At 38.7% G+C, this 15,735-nt stretch overlaps 1 protein-coding gene and 1 long non-coding RNA gene across 14 annotated transcripts in view; one reads left to right on the forward strand and one right to left on the reverse strand.

Annotated features, from left to right (window-relative positions):
• Nucleotides 1-15,735, forward strand: part of LOC124430019 — a 100,309-nt gene that overhangs the window by 80,828 nt on the left and 3,746 nt on the right. For 12 of the 13 annotated variants that reach the window (XM_046976222.1, XM_046976051.1, XM_046976397.1 and 9 more), the window contains 6 exons: nucleotides 1,428-1,557; nucleotides 1,687-2,725; nucleotides 2,861-4,125; nucleotides 4,410-4,682; nucleotides 6,629-6,981; nucleotides 7,083-7,393. In XM_046976222.1, the coding sequence (XP_046832178.1) occupies nucleotides 1,428-1,557; nucleotides 1,687-2,725; nucleotides 2,861-4,125; nucleotides 4,410-4,682; nucleotides 6,629-6,981; nucleotides 7,083-7,393 (3,371 nt within the window). The remainder of the gene's footprint in view (nucleotides 1-1,427; nucleotides 1,558-1,686; nucleotides 2,726-2,860; nucleotides 4,126-4,409; nucleotides 4,683-6,628; nucleotides 6,982-7,082; nucleotides 7,394-15,735) is intronic. The other variant, XM_046976642.1, reaches the window with a different exon arrangement.
• LOC124431054 lies at nucleotides 9,860-14,667 on the reverse strand. The gene is made up of 2 exons (XR_006943903.1): nucleotides 11,274-14,667; nucleotides 9,860-10,451 (listed from the first exon to the last, which is right to left on the reverse strand). It is a non-coding gene; the product is annotated as an uncharacterized LOC124431054 (long non-coding RNA).

Consider the following 15,735-nt stretch of genomic DNA (forward strand, 5'->3'; position numbering starts at 1 on the left):
GTACTTTGACTATGCATAATTCTTCTTTTCCCTCGTGGAAAAGTTCGGCTCGATAAAAAAAGGAAATTCATCGACGTCGGCGCCGAAATCAATATCGACGCTAGTACTGACGTCAATACTGAAGTTACTTTTCCTTCGACCCGTCGATCCTAATCACCACGTTTCATGCCTGTTACTCATTCTTCATCAAGAAACTTGGCCACTTACCCATCTACCTTTCGGGAGTTTTTTCATCGTCTACTCTATTTCTTTCAAACTAAAAAAGAATTTTTCAGTATTTTCTTTCTACCTAATCCCACTTTGCGCGATGCCTCTTTCTTTCTTTCTTTCTTTCTTTCATTTTTTTTTCTTTACCATTAGACATCCATAAAAAAGTTTATCGATCTATTTTGTTATTTACATTTAATTTTTCACTTTATATACGTGCTTATAAATGTGTAAAAATTCAATATCTCATGTAGCAACATTTCATAGTTAGAACGATTAATACCAAGTAATCGGGTAGAAAAGTAAGTAATAAAGCCTTGTCCTCACTGAAGCAAGAAAGAGGTACTTTTTGTTGATATACCACGTATCTTAAAAAAGTTGCCGCTTGTTGTCGAATCTTTCTCCGGATTTATTCGTGTTTTTGTTATCAACGATAAGTATTGCTACTTGTTCGAAGCTGTAAAGATTAAATGAAAATAGAAAACAAGCGGCAAGGTGTGACAACAGAAACAAATACTCTTTCGGGATCTGTACTCTTTGTCGCCCGTTTCACAACGCATTGCCGATGTGATCAACGCAGTCTATACATACATAATACGTCCGTAATATTGACATAGAACAATGATTTAATTATTAAGTTAATCACAGAGTACAGAAAATACGAATACTTGTAGAGCCCTTCAAATAAAAATTATAAATGCAAAAAAGCAAAAGAAAATGTATGGAGAAGAGGTGCTCGTCTATTAATAAGTCATCATATTTCAATACTTTAAAAGATTGCATGGTTCAGATGGTCTAGATTTGATCTAATCCATAGTTTCTGTTTCTTCTTTTCTTTATCACTGATAACAAAACATTCTGCAGTTGCAAAGAGCAAGTCTTTTTCAGTCATAATTAGCAGCTTAGAACAAACTAATTTGCATATAAACAACTTATTACTAACAGCGAATATAGTTTTGAAATTGAAATAAAATTATTCCCAAATATTTCTTTACTTCAATGTGGACAAAAGTTTTTTATAAATTAATGGTTATTGGAAATGTTTGGGAATGTACAGCAACAAGAGGCAAAAAGTTCCACTTTGTTAGTTCAATGAGGACAAAGCTATAAGCCTTCCTAAAATCAAATTTTCTCTATAACTGGTAAAGAACGAATACGATGGAAGGAGATATGTCTCGTATTTTAGTCGAAGCACGCATTGCGTTTTTGTCTGTTATCAGAGTCTCCCCCGGAAACTCGTCAAAGAGAACGAGCCAATCGTCAGAACGGCGAAGCAACCGACAACAGTGGATGATAGCAATGGAGGATAGCATGCGGCACGGAAACGCGGTTACCACACAAACGACTCTTGTGAGTATTCTCTTTTTTGATCTCCAGAGATATAGAGGCTCATCGAGAAAAAAAAGGAAAAACGGGAAGTTTCTTGAAATATGATAAACGTTTGGTATAAATCGTAATGTCATGTGCTTTTTGGTACAGCCCAAGACCCGGCATCAAAGGCCGTACGGATGGAAGAACGGTAACGCTGAAATGGGCCGAATAAAACGTGAATCTAGCTCGAGTCCACCGAGCAAGTTCGCGAGCTTACCATATGATGGTAAGGTCTCTTTCAATTGGATTCCACCACGGACGAATCCATGCACTATCGAGAAGCATCGCGAAGTAAGACGTCGTTCCTCGGAGGAACATCTCGAGAGGGATCGTCGCCGCAAAAACGCCGACAAGGATCGGACGTCTCATTTGCGAAAACAGAGGCAAAACGAGATTATGAAATCGAGTAGTGTCGAGGATAGATTACTGATGAATCATAATTACAATCACAATCGTAATCATAGAGGAGGAGAGGGAGTTGGCAGCAGTATCGGTGGTGGTAGCAATGGTGGTGATGGCAGCGGCGACGGCGGAGGAGGACAAGATATCGGAGCAAGACGACGAAGAAACGACTCGGACTCAAGCGAGGGTAGATTTTCGAGAAACTCCGAGTCCGAAAGATCCTCGATACCTCGCTCAAGTTCGGTCAGCGTTGAAAGGTTCTCCATGAGGGCAAACTGCGACTCCTCGGACTTTTCTAGGGCCAACTCGACCTCAAACGAAAGATTCCATTCGGACTTCTCGATAGCCGTAGCCAGTGCTAGCTCAAACGACCACGTGTCCATACCCACCTCCGATCCTTTTTCTATTAGAAACCTCGACTTTGTGTCATTTTCATTGCCACGAGCAGATTCGAACGAAAGATTCTCAGGACGCACATCCGACAGATGCTCGGAAGAACGTTACTCCGATATGTTCTCCACGAGGAATTCGGACTTTTCAACGAGAAATTCGACCGATTTTCGGACTCAATCCGAGGAGGAACGCTTTTCAGACGATTCCTTAGAGGAACTCTTACCTCCACCACCATCCATCAGCAAGAGACATTCGATCGCTTGGGAAGTCTCGCTCGAAGATGACCCTCTTTATGCACCTGGTAGCACCAAGGTCGTTGGTAGGAGACGTCGAAAGAGCAGCGACGTTTCTAGTAAGTTTTTTTATTTATGATTCTCTACTCTAGAGTTTAAGCATATTACTCGCTCATCCAATAGAAAATTGCATCTAATTTATCGTGTTACATCTGGGTTTAGAAATGTTTCAATGCCTGTGATTTTTTTTTCAGGCGTCGGATCGGCGTCGAAATTTCGTGATTTTGATGACTGGCAAGATCCACGGGTCTCGACGACAGACGACGATCTGGTTTCGCCATACTCGGACTCCTCAACGAACGATTTCGATCAGATTCATCCGCAAAATCTGACCAAAAACGGTACTTACGTAATACGACGAGGTCGTAAAAAGGAACGAAAGGTCCTGCCGAAGACAGCGACGAAAACGAAGAGCCTGTCCTTTGAAAACGCCGACGACAATCGACTGTCGGACGTGAAAAGATACTCGAGCACGTTTGACAACATAAAAAGTCTCCTGAAAGAGAATAAGCTGGATACTAGAAAAAGACGATCGTCGGAGGACAAATCAGAGAATCTCGTCGAATTACCAAGTGAATTTGCAGAAATCGTCCCACCTCCGGATCTCATCAGAGTTGTTTCCCTTCTGACCATAAATAACGACAATAATAACAATACCAGCAGCAATGACGAGGAGGAAGAGGAAGAAGAAGACGAGGACGAGAACAACGATCGAGCAGCTCATCTCAACATAATGATCGAAGAGGAAGAAACGTCAGAAAAATTATTCAGCAAAATGAAAGAACGTCCGATGGGCGAAATTTCTCGCGAAAAGCTACCATCGAATTTTTCGATAAATAAAGATTCAACGGATTTGGATATTGATAGAGATAGAGAATGCAACGGTGGTATTCCACTTTCTATTTCGGCATCGAAAGCTTTAGATATCGGTAAGCCAATCGATTTTCTCCTCGAAGAACGATCAAAGAAACTCATGAGTTCGAGCAATGAACGGCTGTCCTCGAAAATACCCGTTAATCTTTTGATCGAAGATCAAATCGTGAAAAAGGCTCTTAACGAGAATCGTAGACAATTGGAAAAGGTCAGCGACGCCATAAAAGAGATCGAAAACGTTAAGAACAGCGAATCCTATTGCGAGGGCAAGCGATGGAAAAATGGCGACATTAGAGCTTCTTCCAGAAGAAACAGTTACGAAAACGATTCTATCGAAAAAACGAATCGGAAGACGCTAGGCAGTCCGTATGAGCCGAGAAACAGAAAACAACAGAGTTCCGATTCGGAAACTTCCAAGATGAGCTCCGAAAGTGATTTTGATCGACGAAAAGCAAATGGAACGGATATTTACGCGTCCGGTAGGAGGTTGAGACAAAATGGCATTGAAAGTCACAAAAATAATCAGAAACAAATCGAGCACGTAATCGACGCCATACTCGAGGACTCAAAAAATCCTAACTTTCAGGTAGGATATCGAACTTTCGAAACGATGAATGCTTCCTTTCCAAGTTGGAAATATATATGGAACGAATAATTCGTTCGATTTACGCGTGATTTATCTCAAAAAAATCCGACATAGAAAGGAAGTAATCGTCAAGTGTAATCGCGTCATCTTTTCGCTCGTGCGAATAATAGAACATTGTTCGCTTTCCTTCCACGAGGTAATAAGAAAAGATGATAGAATTGTCTTTTCGAAATCGCATCGAAGTGGTTTCAAAACACGACTAAAAGCGTGCTTGTATTCGACAGGTCAACGTCGAAGTGCTCGAGTTTCCACCATTGCCGCCGTCACCGGTAGAGGAAGCGGACGAGGAAAACTCAGACGTAGGACAAAATGCCGTAATCAGCACCAGATCGAAAAGTCACGGTAACAGAACGATGGAGTATAGACCACGGGTGCCACCGCATCGCGGCCAAATCGTCGATGTCAAAGATCATCAAACGTCGCTTAATACGAGATCAATGGATGCCGGATTCTCTCGTGGTAGACGTACGCCGACCGCCGCCAATTCGAGAAGAGAGGTACCCTTCTCTTTCTTATTTTCTCTTTTCAATGATATCAGGGATGCCTAGTAATTTCTTTAGAGATTAAGATCGATCAGACAATGAAAGAACAAGAAAAGGAGGAGATGGTAAACACGCAGCAAAAGACAATGATGCGAAAAGAGAAAGAAATTCAATGTCAAGGCAAATGAGGAAAAGTCGGGCTAAATTAGCGTGACTTTGGCCGAAAAGTTGGCTGGATGCCGGCCAACTTGTGCAGTTAACGTAATAGCGCCTTTCGTCGTATCTCTTTCTAAATAATTCCGCGATGAATCATCGCAATGCGACTATCACTGAGAAGGACACGTAATTCCAAAGCTAATCGCAAGCTCAGAAAAAAGAAAATCTCGGTATCTAATCTCAATTTTATTTCGATGTTTATATTTAAAAAAGAGATAAATAATATTAGTTGTGTGTTTCGTTACGTTTACTCGATCTGTATACATTGATAGATCAATTTATGAAAATGGAATGACAAAAACTTCTCTTTTTCCAATTTCCATCGTAAAAATGATTGTAAGTGTTTCCACTTGGTTATTTTTGCACGAAACATTTGTATTCAAAGGATCGATTAAAAAAGGAAACAAGCCTCGGGAAGTCGAACGAGTCAAAGGAACAAACTAAAAGTACGCTCGGTATACAAAGGACCATCCAAAGAGCGGAATCAAGTAAAAACCGATCTTCAACCCACGATAGTTAGGAACGGAAAGGGGTAGATGTGTCATATACGATGTAGACAGTTAACTCAAAGGATAAGTACTACGAGATAGAAAAAAAAACGATAATAATAATTAAAAGAAGTAGCTTTTCCTCCACGGACGATGACTTGTCAACCGGTAGTCTTTAATCGTTCAATTTAAAAAAAAAAAAAAAAAAAAGAAGGGCAAAAGGGAAAAAGAATCAGAGATGCTCAGAATTCACGTTTATTTCGTTTTGTTAGATTCTCTCTTAATTTGCTAGCATAATGTTGACCCTATTTCGCCTGGCTTCTTAACGCACACGTATTAATAATTAAAAATAGAAAAAAAAGAGAATATCAAACACTAACGAAGAAATTAAAAAACATCTGCAATCGACAAACAATCTTTGAAGCTAAAAATCGAAGAACGCTTGAAAGAAGAAAATGTTGAATCAATAAGATATCGTCTCACAAACTTTTTCTAATGCGATGGAATACAAAGGCGACGATATGTATTTATGATATTCCTTATTATTGAAAGGAAAGCGGAAAGAAAATGAAGGAAAAGGAAAAGTTTACTGTCAACCAATTACGCGGCGTGGCGTGAAAAGAAAGAAGTTTCCCAGCAAATGACGGATCTAGGGGAAAATAAAAAATTGCATCTGCGTCATTTTGCATGACCGATAATAAGCCGTTTTCTTATTAGTCCACCAAAAAAGAAATCGATCAGTTTACTATGTTTCTTCGATTCGATCATCCTAAAAACAAAATAAAGATGAAATTCACTGTCTAGAGCTGTCTCCACATGTAATTCGATGGTCTTTTTTCTCGGCAAATCGAATTGCGCGAAATCCATTTTCCATCCATTCCGAAATTCGTTCTGTATTCATCTCGCTAGCGATTAGAGAAAAATAGGACATTGTGGATAGTCGGAAAAGTATAATGATAAATACTCATCTTCGAAATAGCATTCTTTTTTCGGTTCAATAATCCGGCTTCGGTGGTTCTGAAGTAAAATGCTCGGTGAAAAAAGCAAAAGCATCAATCAACGATGCGGGTAGTACTCCACGGCGCAGCCACTTGGCTTTCTGGTATTGTCGTAAATATTGGCAATTTTTTTTCAATGATCGCCCCTCGAAACCAAGCGCCGCCATCAAACAGAGAACGAAATGAAAGTTTCAAGTTGTGCTCAAATTTCAACAATAAAAGATGATTAAAAAAGCGACGTGCGTCTGTTTTATCTCAGGTGCCGGTGGAGAGAAGGACCTTACCGACGGATTTACCAGGACCATCGTCGAGACGTCGTCCTTTCGCAAAGAGACACTCGCCCTCGGCAGATGGTTTCTCCTCAAACGTTGCAGGCGCCAACGGCGATATCAACGGCGGTGCTAACGATGGTGCCAATGGCGGAACTAACAGCGGAACCACGACAAATGCCGTTGCGTCTAGCGGAACGGGTATGCAAACCTCCTGCTCGCTACCAGAAACCCCGGTCTTTGCCAGAGGCAGTGATATTCCACGAACACCACAACATGCCGGGAATCAGGCACAAACACGCCGGCAACCCGGTTGGTATGCCCCGACGACGGCGACCACTGGGTAAGATTGCGATTTCGAAAATATTTGCCAAAAAAAAGAAAGAAATATAAGAAAAGAAAAAAGAACAAAGAAACACATCGATATGACGTAAAACGATACAGGTATCGAAGGAACAATCCTGGTCTGGAACAGGCGATAATTGGAACGGAATTGCTCCGACTGGCGGGTGGACCAAATCGAGGATGGTATCCAACGAGAAAAGTGAATCAACCGCGACCTGCTTCGATCGAGCATCTTGAGCGGCTAAACAACGCTTACGATGCACGCTTACCGAGCGGTGCCGATCAGAGGAAACCGTTAACCCTGCCGACGAACATCACACCCAACAAATACTTCGGCCAAAGTAAGCACAGCTCCGCGTCCAGCACTCGCGAGGCGCTACGGAGGGTCACTAGCTTGCTCATCAAGAAAGGTAAGCGCGGGGAAGAGCGCGGGAAAGAGCGCGGGGATTCGCACCGTTAAGCGGAACGAGAGGATAGAACCTCGTGTTTCAACCGCTACTCGTTCTGAGAGGAAGAACACGATGCTATCGACCGCGACCGTCTCTGGATTTCGACACGTCCTTCTCCAGGTCGACGCGCAATGTTTTCCTCTGCCGTCCGATTTCTCTTTCTCTTTCCTTACGTATTCAGGATTATTTCAATCTTCGCATTGATTTGGAAAAGTTACGTCCTTACAATCTTATTATATCTTTCGAGAAGAGTTGAAAGAAAATCGGACATTTAGTAGTTCCACTGCGCGCGACAAACCGATTCGATTTCTTCGAAGAATCTCTTTATCGAATAAATCGAACAGATTTTTTGATACGCGAGGATTGACAAGTGATCAGAGCGAGTTGTTGCGAGAAAATAGCTTTGGAAACGACGGTCGACTGTCTCTGCTCTTAAATTCTTAAACTCTTTGTTTTAATCTCTTTTTCCCGTCTTCCAACTTAACCACTTACGCTGGCAGCTTCTTAATGGTGCGCGTGCAAACGCGTCCAATATAATTTACAGCGAACTGATACTTGAAATTATTTTTATAAAAATATTATGCTCAACCGTTAGATACTTTTCCAAATTGTGTTCGAAAACTTATCAATGAGACATATGACTATCAAGCGACATGGCATTTTTGCGTCTGTCAATAATTGACTTGTATAGTACGTTATTCCAGCGCAAATGGTTAAAAAGAAATAGACGCATCCATCATTTGGACCCAATATATTAACTATACATGCTCATAACATTCTTCTAAAAAGTTACTTTTGTTTTACTTTCTCTTTGATTCGATTTCCTTTGTCTGTTCTTCGCATCAAAATGTTTATAAAGTAAAATCGTTAAACTTTTCGAAAGCACAATTTAAAACGATTAATCGACACTTATAATGTTAATGTCGCAAATATAAAGAAGTCGTGTTTCTACAAAATTTTAGATACATAGTAAAAAAATAGACTATGAGCAGAAAATGACGTTCGCCGTCATATGACCGAGCAAGTTGCATCGAGTTTTTCTAGCGGATTGAATTTTTGAAACCCCGTAACTTTCGATAAGTAAAACTTGTGAGAAACTTTTCTGACTTTTCTCCTGTGTGACCTTTCGTGGCAATCGATAGCCACTACTTTAAAGCTAGCTATCCAACGCTCTATTATGGTAGATATGGAATGCTTGCCTGTTAAAGATTCTCTCTTTTTTTCTTTTTCTTCTTCTTTTTTTCAAGTATCATACTTTTATGATTTTTTCTTTGGATGCCTCTTAAATAGTACTCTTCATAATGTTACTCTTTTATTTAAAATTGATCATATGATTGACGAAAAATTTGACATCAATTAAGAATTTTTCAATATCAAATCAGAATACTGTTTAAGAGGCTACTCTATGTGTTAGGTGCGTGACGTATGTATGTATATAACGTAGAAGCAGTGCATGCCATTTATACTAATTTTAGAATACAATGTCTAGTCTATTGTTGGTATTTTTGTAATCTCAGAAAGATTTCAATTGTCATTTTTATAATATACATTTTACTCGTTCGTCTGTACTTTTAAGATTGCAAATTTTTATCGAAACAAATCAATGGTTCGCCAAGAAAAAAAATAAATGTGATTTGATATAAAATTTAAATTTCTATTCTCAGCGACGGATGGCATTCATTTTAGTTGATGGTGCGTTATCAACGCGCCATCTATAAGAAGGCATGTTTGCTATAACACGACTTAGTTCGAATTAGATACGATAGAGGTCAATCTTGTCTTCTTATTCATGCGCTCATTCAGCTTCAACTTAGTTGTGGTGTATTATTGAAGATGGCGCCAAATAGCTGTTTTTAAGCCGATATTCTAATACGTTTACCTTACTTATTTTTCTTCTTAACAAACGAAACATTTCCAAGTTAATTTATGATAGCGAAAGTAACGAGAAATATTTCTTAATTCGCGTAATAAAAATATAGAAAATATTGCGATAACATTAAAAATCCATATTTGTAGGACAATCTTTTGTTATTTTTGTTCAAAATCTTCCGAATGAAAGAAATTTATCGATAAACGATGATAACATTTTCCATTTCTTTTTACCTTTGTGGAAAAATTCACGATTTTTGACAGACCACGTGTTAAACTTTCACTGCATCGTGATGCCATCTATCGGTAACTTGATCAACTGATCTCCCAGCTGAATGTGATCGACCTTGAAAGCGTGACCGTCCAAAGCGAAGAAAAGGAAAAAGGAGGAGGAGCATACGTATATATGTATAAAAAGAAAACGAGATACGGGGGGGGAGCAGAGAAAGAGAGAGAAACCGCAGAGACAAAGACTTCCTCCACGTTACATGTTGCTGGGACGTTCATGCATTTTCATCCAATCCCTCTGTACGCTCTGATTTATAATCAATGTTAATCTTTGGTTTTATATCATTAGATTTTATTAGCTTAACCACTTATTTACAAGCAGTTAATATTAATTTGAATATCAATCACAAAGAAAATTGTTTTTTAATGTCTAAAAAAAACTTGGACATTCTTGTTTTAGAGAACAATATTTTTCATTTTTTCCCTAGTTTCTTAATTTCCTAATAACGCATTATTAAATGTAACTAAGGGACTGCTTCATGCCGATTAACTAAGCTTTAATGATCATAGAAATTTCTACAATCGTCAATGCTTTGTAAAGATAACTTAGCTTATTAGTCATCTTTCATATTTGACTTTTTTCATTAAAAAGAAATTTGATCGTTATATCTCTCAACATTACATCAAAACATTATTTCATTAATCCCTTTCAAGAAAAGATTGTTTTAATTAAAAAACGGTAAAAGAAAACGGTCAATAATTTCGCTGAAGACGAGTCAGTCGCGCGTCGTCTAACGTGGACGACGACATATTCCCACTCCTTCGTTTATCCGCAACACTCTGTCAGCAGCAGAAACAACGACGTCGGCGGTGGCGCAGCAGTCAGCAGACCGGTACAGCGAAGAAAATAAATGCTGGAAATCTATAAGAAAAGTTCACGGAGTAAATCTGTAGGGCTAGCCGCGCGCGAAATGAATAAGGGACTACTCTGAAGGCATATCCGGTTCGTAAGACGAAAGCGATATTCGTAGTCGAACATTAGCTCGATCTGACTTATGGATATCCGACTCGACGAAGACTAGAGTAGACGAGACGAGACGCGACGAGACACGATGAAACGCGACGAGTCGCGACTCAAGGGTTCCAGTTATTGATTCGTCCGAAGGGGAAGGTACGCGCAAACGTTTCCTACTTTCCGCGTTTTGTCTCTCTTTCTTACACACACACACACACACACCATCGCTTTGATTGTTTCTTTACCGGTCAATGGTTTACCAATGAATAAACACAAGGTTATCTCTTTCGATTTCACTTTATGGATTCTCTTGTATAAAGATCGCAACTCTGAAATCGTTTACAGAACGTTATAACTATCCTTTTTATTCGTACTCTCAGCAAGGTCAAGCGTCGCGATCGTTATTCAGTCTGTGTGTCATCCACCTCATATTGCGCATTCCGATATACTTAAATAGCGTAAATTCAAATACAGTCAGCGATTTTTTTCTTTCATCAATTATCTCATGCATTTAGGACTCTGAAAATATTGGAAAATACGAGTAAGGGACAATCTACAAACGACCTAAGGACAATGCCGTGACGAAGCTTTCGATTCGAAACTTATTAGTTGTTGTGTTTATTTTTAGAAGACTGTGTCGATACGTGTTCTATCACTACTAAGTGACCCTTATGTCACTTTTCTTTTCGGCAGAAGAAAAGAAAAGAGATTCGAACCGCACGTACTTACATACGTCACTCGGATATAAACTGGGCTAATTTGGTCGATCAACGACCAAAATAGTAGGTGGTAGATACAATTTATTCGCTTTATATCTTAACAGACAACCCGCATTTAAATACGACACTGTAATCTTATTGTCCAATTACAAAAAGATCAGTCATGCTACTAAGGACATCTACTATTCTGACAGATATAAAACACTACCAGACTATAACATAGCATACTAATTACTTTACTGCTTTTCGATAGTATATTATGAAATATTTTAAATAATGTGGATTCTATGAAGATAGTATATTCTGAAAAGCAAAAGTTAATGATTTTTATTTGCATCAAATCAAATTCTTCAGTAAACAGAACAAAAATATAGTAAAACCGATGAATTTACAAATATCTACATGATATTTACTAAACTTAAATTATTAATTAGAATATGTATTTTTCGTTTTTAGTAATAAGTTGAGCTCGCCTTTGTTTAATAAGTTGAACCATTCGATATAGTGATGAATTGTATAACTTACAAATTTTATTTACAGCCTTTCCAAGCAATTGTTTATAACTTTTCCAAGACGCACTGTTTCCATAGAATCCATATTATTTAAAATATTATTTAATAATATATTATCGAAAAGCAGCAAATTTTACTAGCAGTATCACTTGTCCAAGAATGTAAGAAATGCGATATAAAATTCAAACATTATCACGCTCCTTTTCTAGCAGAATTTAATCATTTCTAGCAGGAAACGGTAAGTATACGGGTTAAAAAGTTCTCGGAAAGATAAACCCTGGAAGTTATTGCGGTTAAAGTCACTCTTTCTTCATAACTGATAGAATACTTGCTGTCGTATTTCCCTGACCGCAGGAAAAAGCGTATATATCTAAAAGCGTCTACTATTTCTTTCTAAACATTGTCTCTCTTAAGCTCGAGAAAGGCCTCCTGATCATCCATTTACCCAACAAAATTCTTGAGGTGATTTCTCACGTTCTTTTAAAGGCCAGTGGGAGATGTTTTCGGCTAGGTTAGTAGCGTTCACAGAATGGGTAGCACGTAGGGGTGAAGCAGCTGTAGGGGGCGACCATCTCGGCGCGGCTGGGGTGGCAATCGTTACTCCTGTCTACCGTCCTGTCTAGCGACCCTTCGGCGGACTCCAAACGTTTCACCTCTAGCAGAGACGCCACCGCCAACGTCGCCAACCTCTACCTATCCTTTACATCGACCTATGAACAAGGAAAAGGAGGAGAAAACAAAGCGATAGAAGATCTATGAAAACGATGCAACCTCTCTTTGTTTCTTGAGACACTCGTTGAAGCTTTCTCAAACTCATCCTCCTCCCGACCGAGCTGCTTTGCGCGCGATGACAAAAAATATCGACCAGCTCTTTCGGCGCGCACTATGCCACGGAAATACGAACCTTTCTCGACACTCCAATAAACATTTTTAGATGCAATCGCGAAAGATATACTTCAATCCTCATGGAACTACATCCTAATCGCGATCATCGGTTAAAAAACTTTTTTTATAGATGTCATTGTTATTTTGTCAATAATTTTCGATCGCCTTGATCAAATCGTATTATTATATTTAGCTGAAAAATTAACTTATAAATATATACTTACCTATACCTAGATAGAAATCCGAAGATTAAAACATTCGAAGATTGTTTACGCGTCCGAATGGATCTCGGTTGACAATGTCGTCGTGTTTTTAATTATACCTACGTCATTACACTACGTAGCGGACATTGCCGCGATATGCTCGTGGATCTCAAACATGTGCTCGATCCAACGAGTCTCCATGTTATCGACGTCTGCTTTGACGTCGTTGCTCTATTCTAGTGCCAACTATCGACAACGTCATAATAATTTCATAAAAATTAGAATGTGTGGATGTTTTTAGATAGATAGATAAACAGTTGAAAAGTAAATTTGTGTTATACAGTCATACGTATCGAGCAACTAGTTAGTCAGCTCGCATTGGAATTCTCAGATTCGACGCTTGGGATGCCGAGAGTACTAAAATAAAATACGCAGCATGCGGCATCCTACAATGGGCGAGTTGCGCCCATCACCGAGAAACAATGTCGATGAGCAGTTTCGTTGTTAATCACGAAAACAAAATCCTTGCGATTATAGAAAACATGTGTGAAACTAAAAAAGTGTCGCTACAAGCCGACTGTAGTTTCTTGACCAAAATAGAAATCGTTCACATTCGTTCATGTATCTTTCATACAAAGTTGGAGTACAATTCGACAGCAGAAATTACATATCGTTTTTCAAGTCGGATTTTTCATTGCTTGAAAATTGTATTGCTTGGAAGCTTGGAGAAACAATTTAATTTTGTTTTCCTTATTAATTCGTCGAAAACATAATCGAAAGTCTACTGAAGTACTTAATGTAGATGAAGTATATTTCGTTAATTTTCTCAAGCAACTTGTGTAAAATACGGCAATCGCTGTATCGGCTGCATCGGGCGCATGTGTATGGGTCGTGCGAACAACCACTCCGATCTTCACTATCCTCACAAGTAAAAGATACGGCTTAAGAAGCGATATAAACATTGAGAATGAATTCAAAATATTTATAATAAGTATTCATTAAAATTTTATTCGATTTTACGCGTTGAAAAGTCACGGAAAGAAAGGCTCACGAGAGAAAATGTATTTGAGAGCGAAACATGTCTTCTTTTCTTCTTTTTTTCTTTTGACCACGACTAAATAAATTACAGTAGACGTGAAAGTACTCCTCTTCCGATAGCGAAAAGAAAAAAGTACCGGTCTAAAATAAAAAGCTACGATTCGTAATAATAAATCAAATTTACATAGGTACATATTAAAATGGTACTGGATGGCAATCTCGACGATGTTTTATTACCAAAGCGTCAGTACATTTGTACCGGCTTCGATGATAAGAATTCTTCGTACTGAGTAGATAGATAGAGAAAGACGATAAGACAACGTAGGCAAGTTTATTTAGCATCCAATAAATGCGAAAAAGAGAAATTTAGTTGTAATAATATCGTCACAGATAAGCACGTAGTTTAGTTTCCGTACTTATATCAACTAGTTTTTATCGAGTCAGCTACGAGGAACTTCTGTCGCTGCAGGGGACGATTTTCTAGCTATCTACTCGTCAAAAAGTACCAGCTGGTTGCAGCATGTCGCGAAAATAAGATCTCGGACGTCCTCGAACTATCCTTACCGATCCTTACCGATCCTTTCCGATTCTTTCCGATCCTTTCCGATCCTTTCCGATCTTTCCCGATGCTATTTCCCGAATACACTGTCGCTTTGAAACGGCAAAACCTCTAACTTTTTAACGGTTCACCGTACATCCGCCAATGGCAGTGCTGTATCAAGCGACTTTGCTCCGAGGAACTGTTAGAACATTCAAGAATATCATCGGTGAGCTTTCATTCAGGATCGCTTATGAAAAAAGCCCGCGCTTGCACGAATCTTCGGCTTTTTCATTCTTCGAATGTGAATTTCCAATTTATGGAATCTTATTCAATTGAATTTCGGTACGGACACAGAAAAGAATGTTCAATTATGAAATGCAAAACGTTTTTTCGAACATTTATCTTTATTTTGAAAAAAATTATATATAGCTAATACGTATTAGAAAATAATCGCCGAGTAAGTACTGAACAATCAACCTCAATCCTCTTATCAGAAGGTTGGCACCTTCACTCTGTGACCAGATGCTTTGTTTCAAATGTTTACTCCCTTTCAAGCGGCATAAGGCGCCATGACGTCGAGTCATCGGCCACATACTTACATTCTTTAGTGACGACAACAAAATATTGTACTTAGCCGTGTCATCATGAGACCATAATATTCGAATTTCTTAGAATAATGTTTCTAACGTTTAAATGGCTATGTTATGCATACCATAATCATTTAAACTATCGTTAAACTTTAAATCTCAGATATGTAGATTTATGATTATCGATGACCTCAATATCCTTAAATTAAGCTGTTTTCATTTATTGTTAGTGCATTGGCTTTGACACCTGTATCATTCTTACAAAAACTCTGCACTAATATCCACTTCGTGCTCTTCAATCTCGCAATTATTTTTTCGAAGAATATTCATCGAAAAGAAAATACAAAAACTCTTTGTATAAAAATCTCCACAGATCCAACGGATGATTTTAAACGAGTTCCAGAATCTAAGTAAACGCTTTCCACTTGCATATGTTCGTCAAAATGAACGGATCTTAATTACGATCTGGCCACTTGAATGTGCGAATTCATCGGGAAAAAATCAAGACAGTACAGCTATGTATTCGTATTATAGTACGTATACCCACTTAAGATAGATAACAAAGATCAGTTCAAAGACTTAGATGACTATGAAGTATAACCCACGAAGCTGAACTTGGTGCAACTTACTTAGCTTTTCTGCAAACGGTTGTTCTCTTTACGACTAGTTTGCCTCCATGTCCCTATTTCTTTGAAGCACTCTCTAC

The sequence above is a fragment of the Vespa crabro genome, chromosome 1 (assembly GCF_910589235.1).
Source record: "Vespa crabro chromosome 1, iyVesCrab1.2, whole genome shotgun sequence".
Classification (NCBI taxonomy): domain Eukaryota; kingdom Metazoa; phylum Arthropoda; class Insecta; order Hymenoptera; family Vespidae; genus Vespa; species Vespa crabro.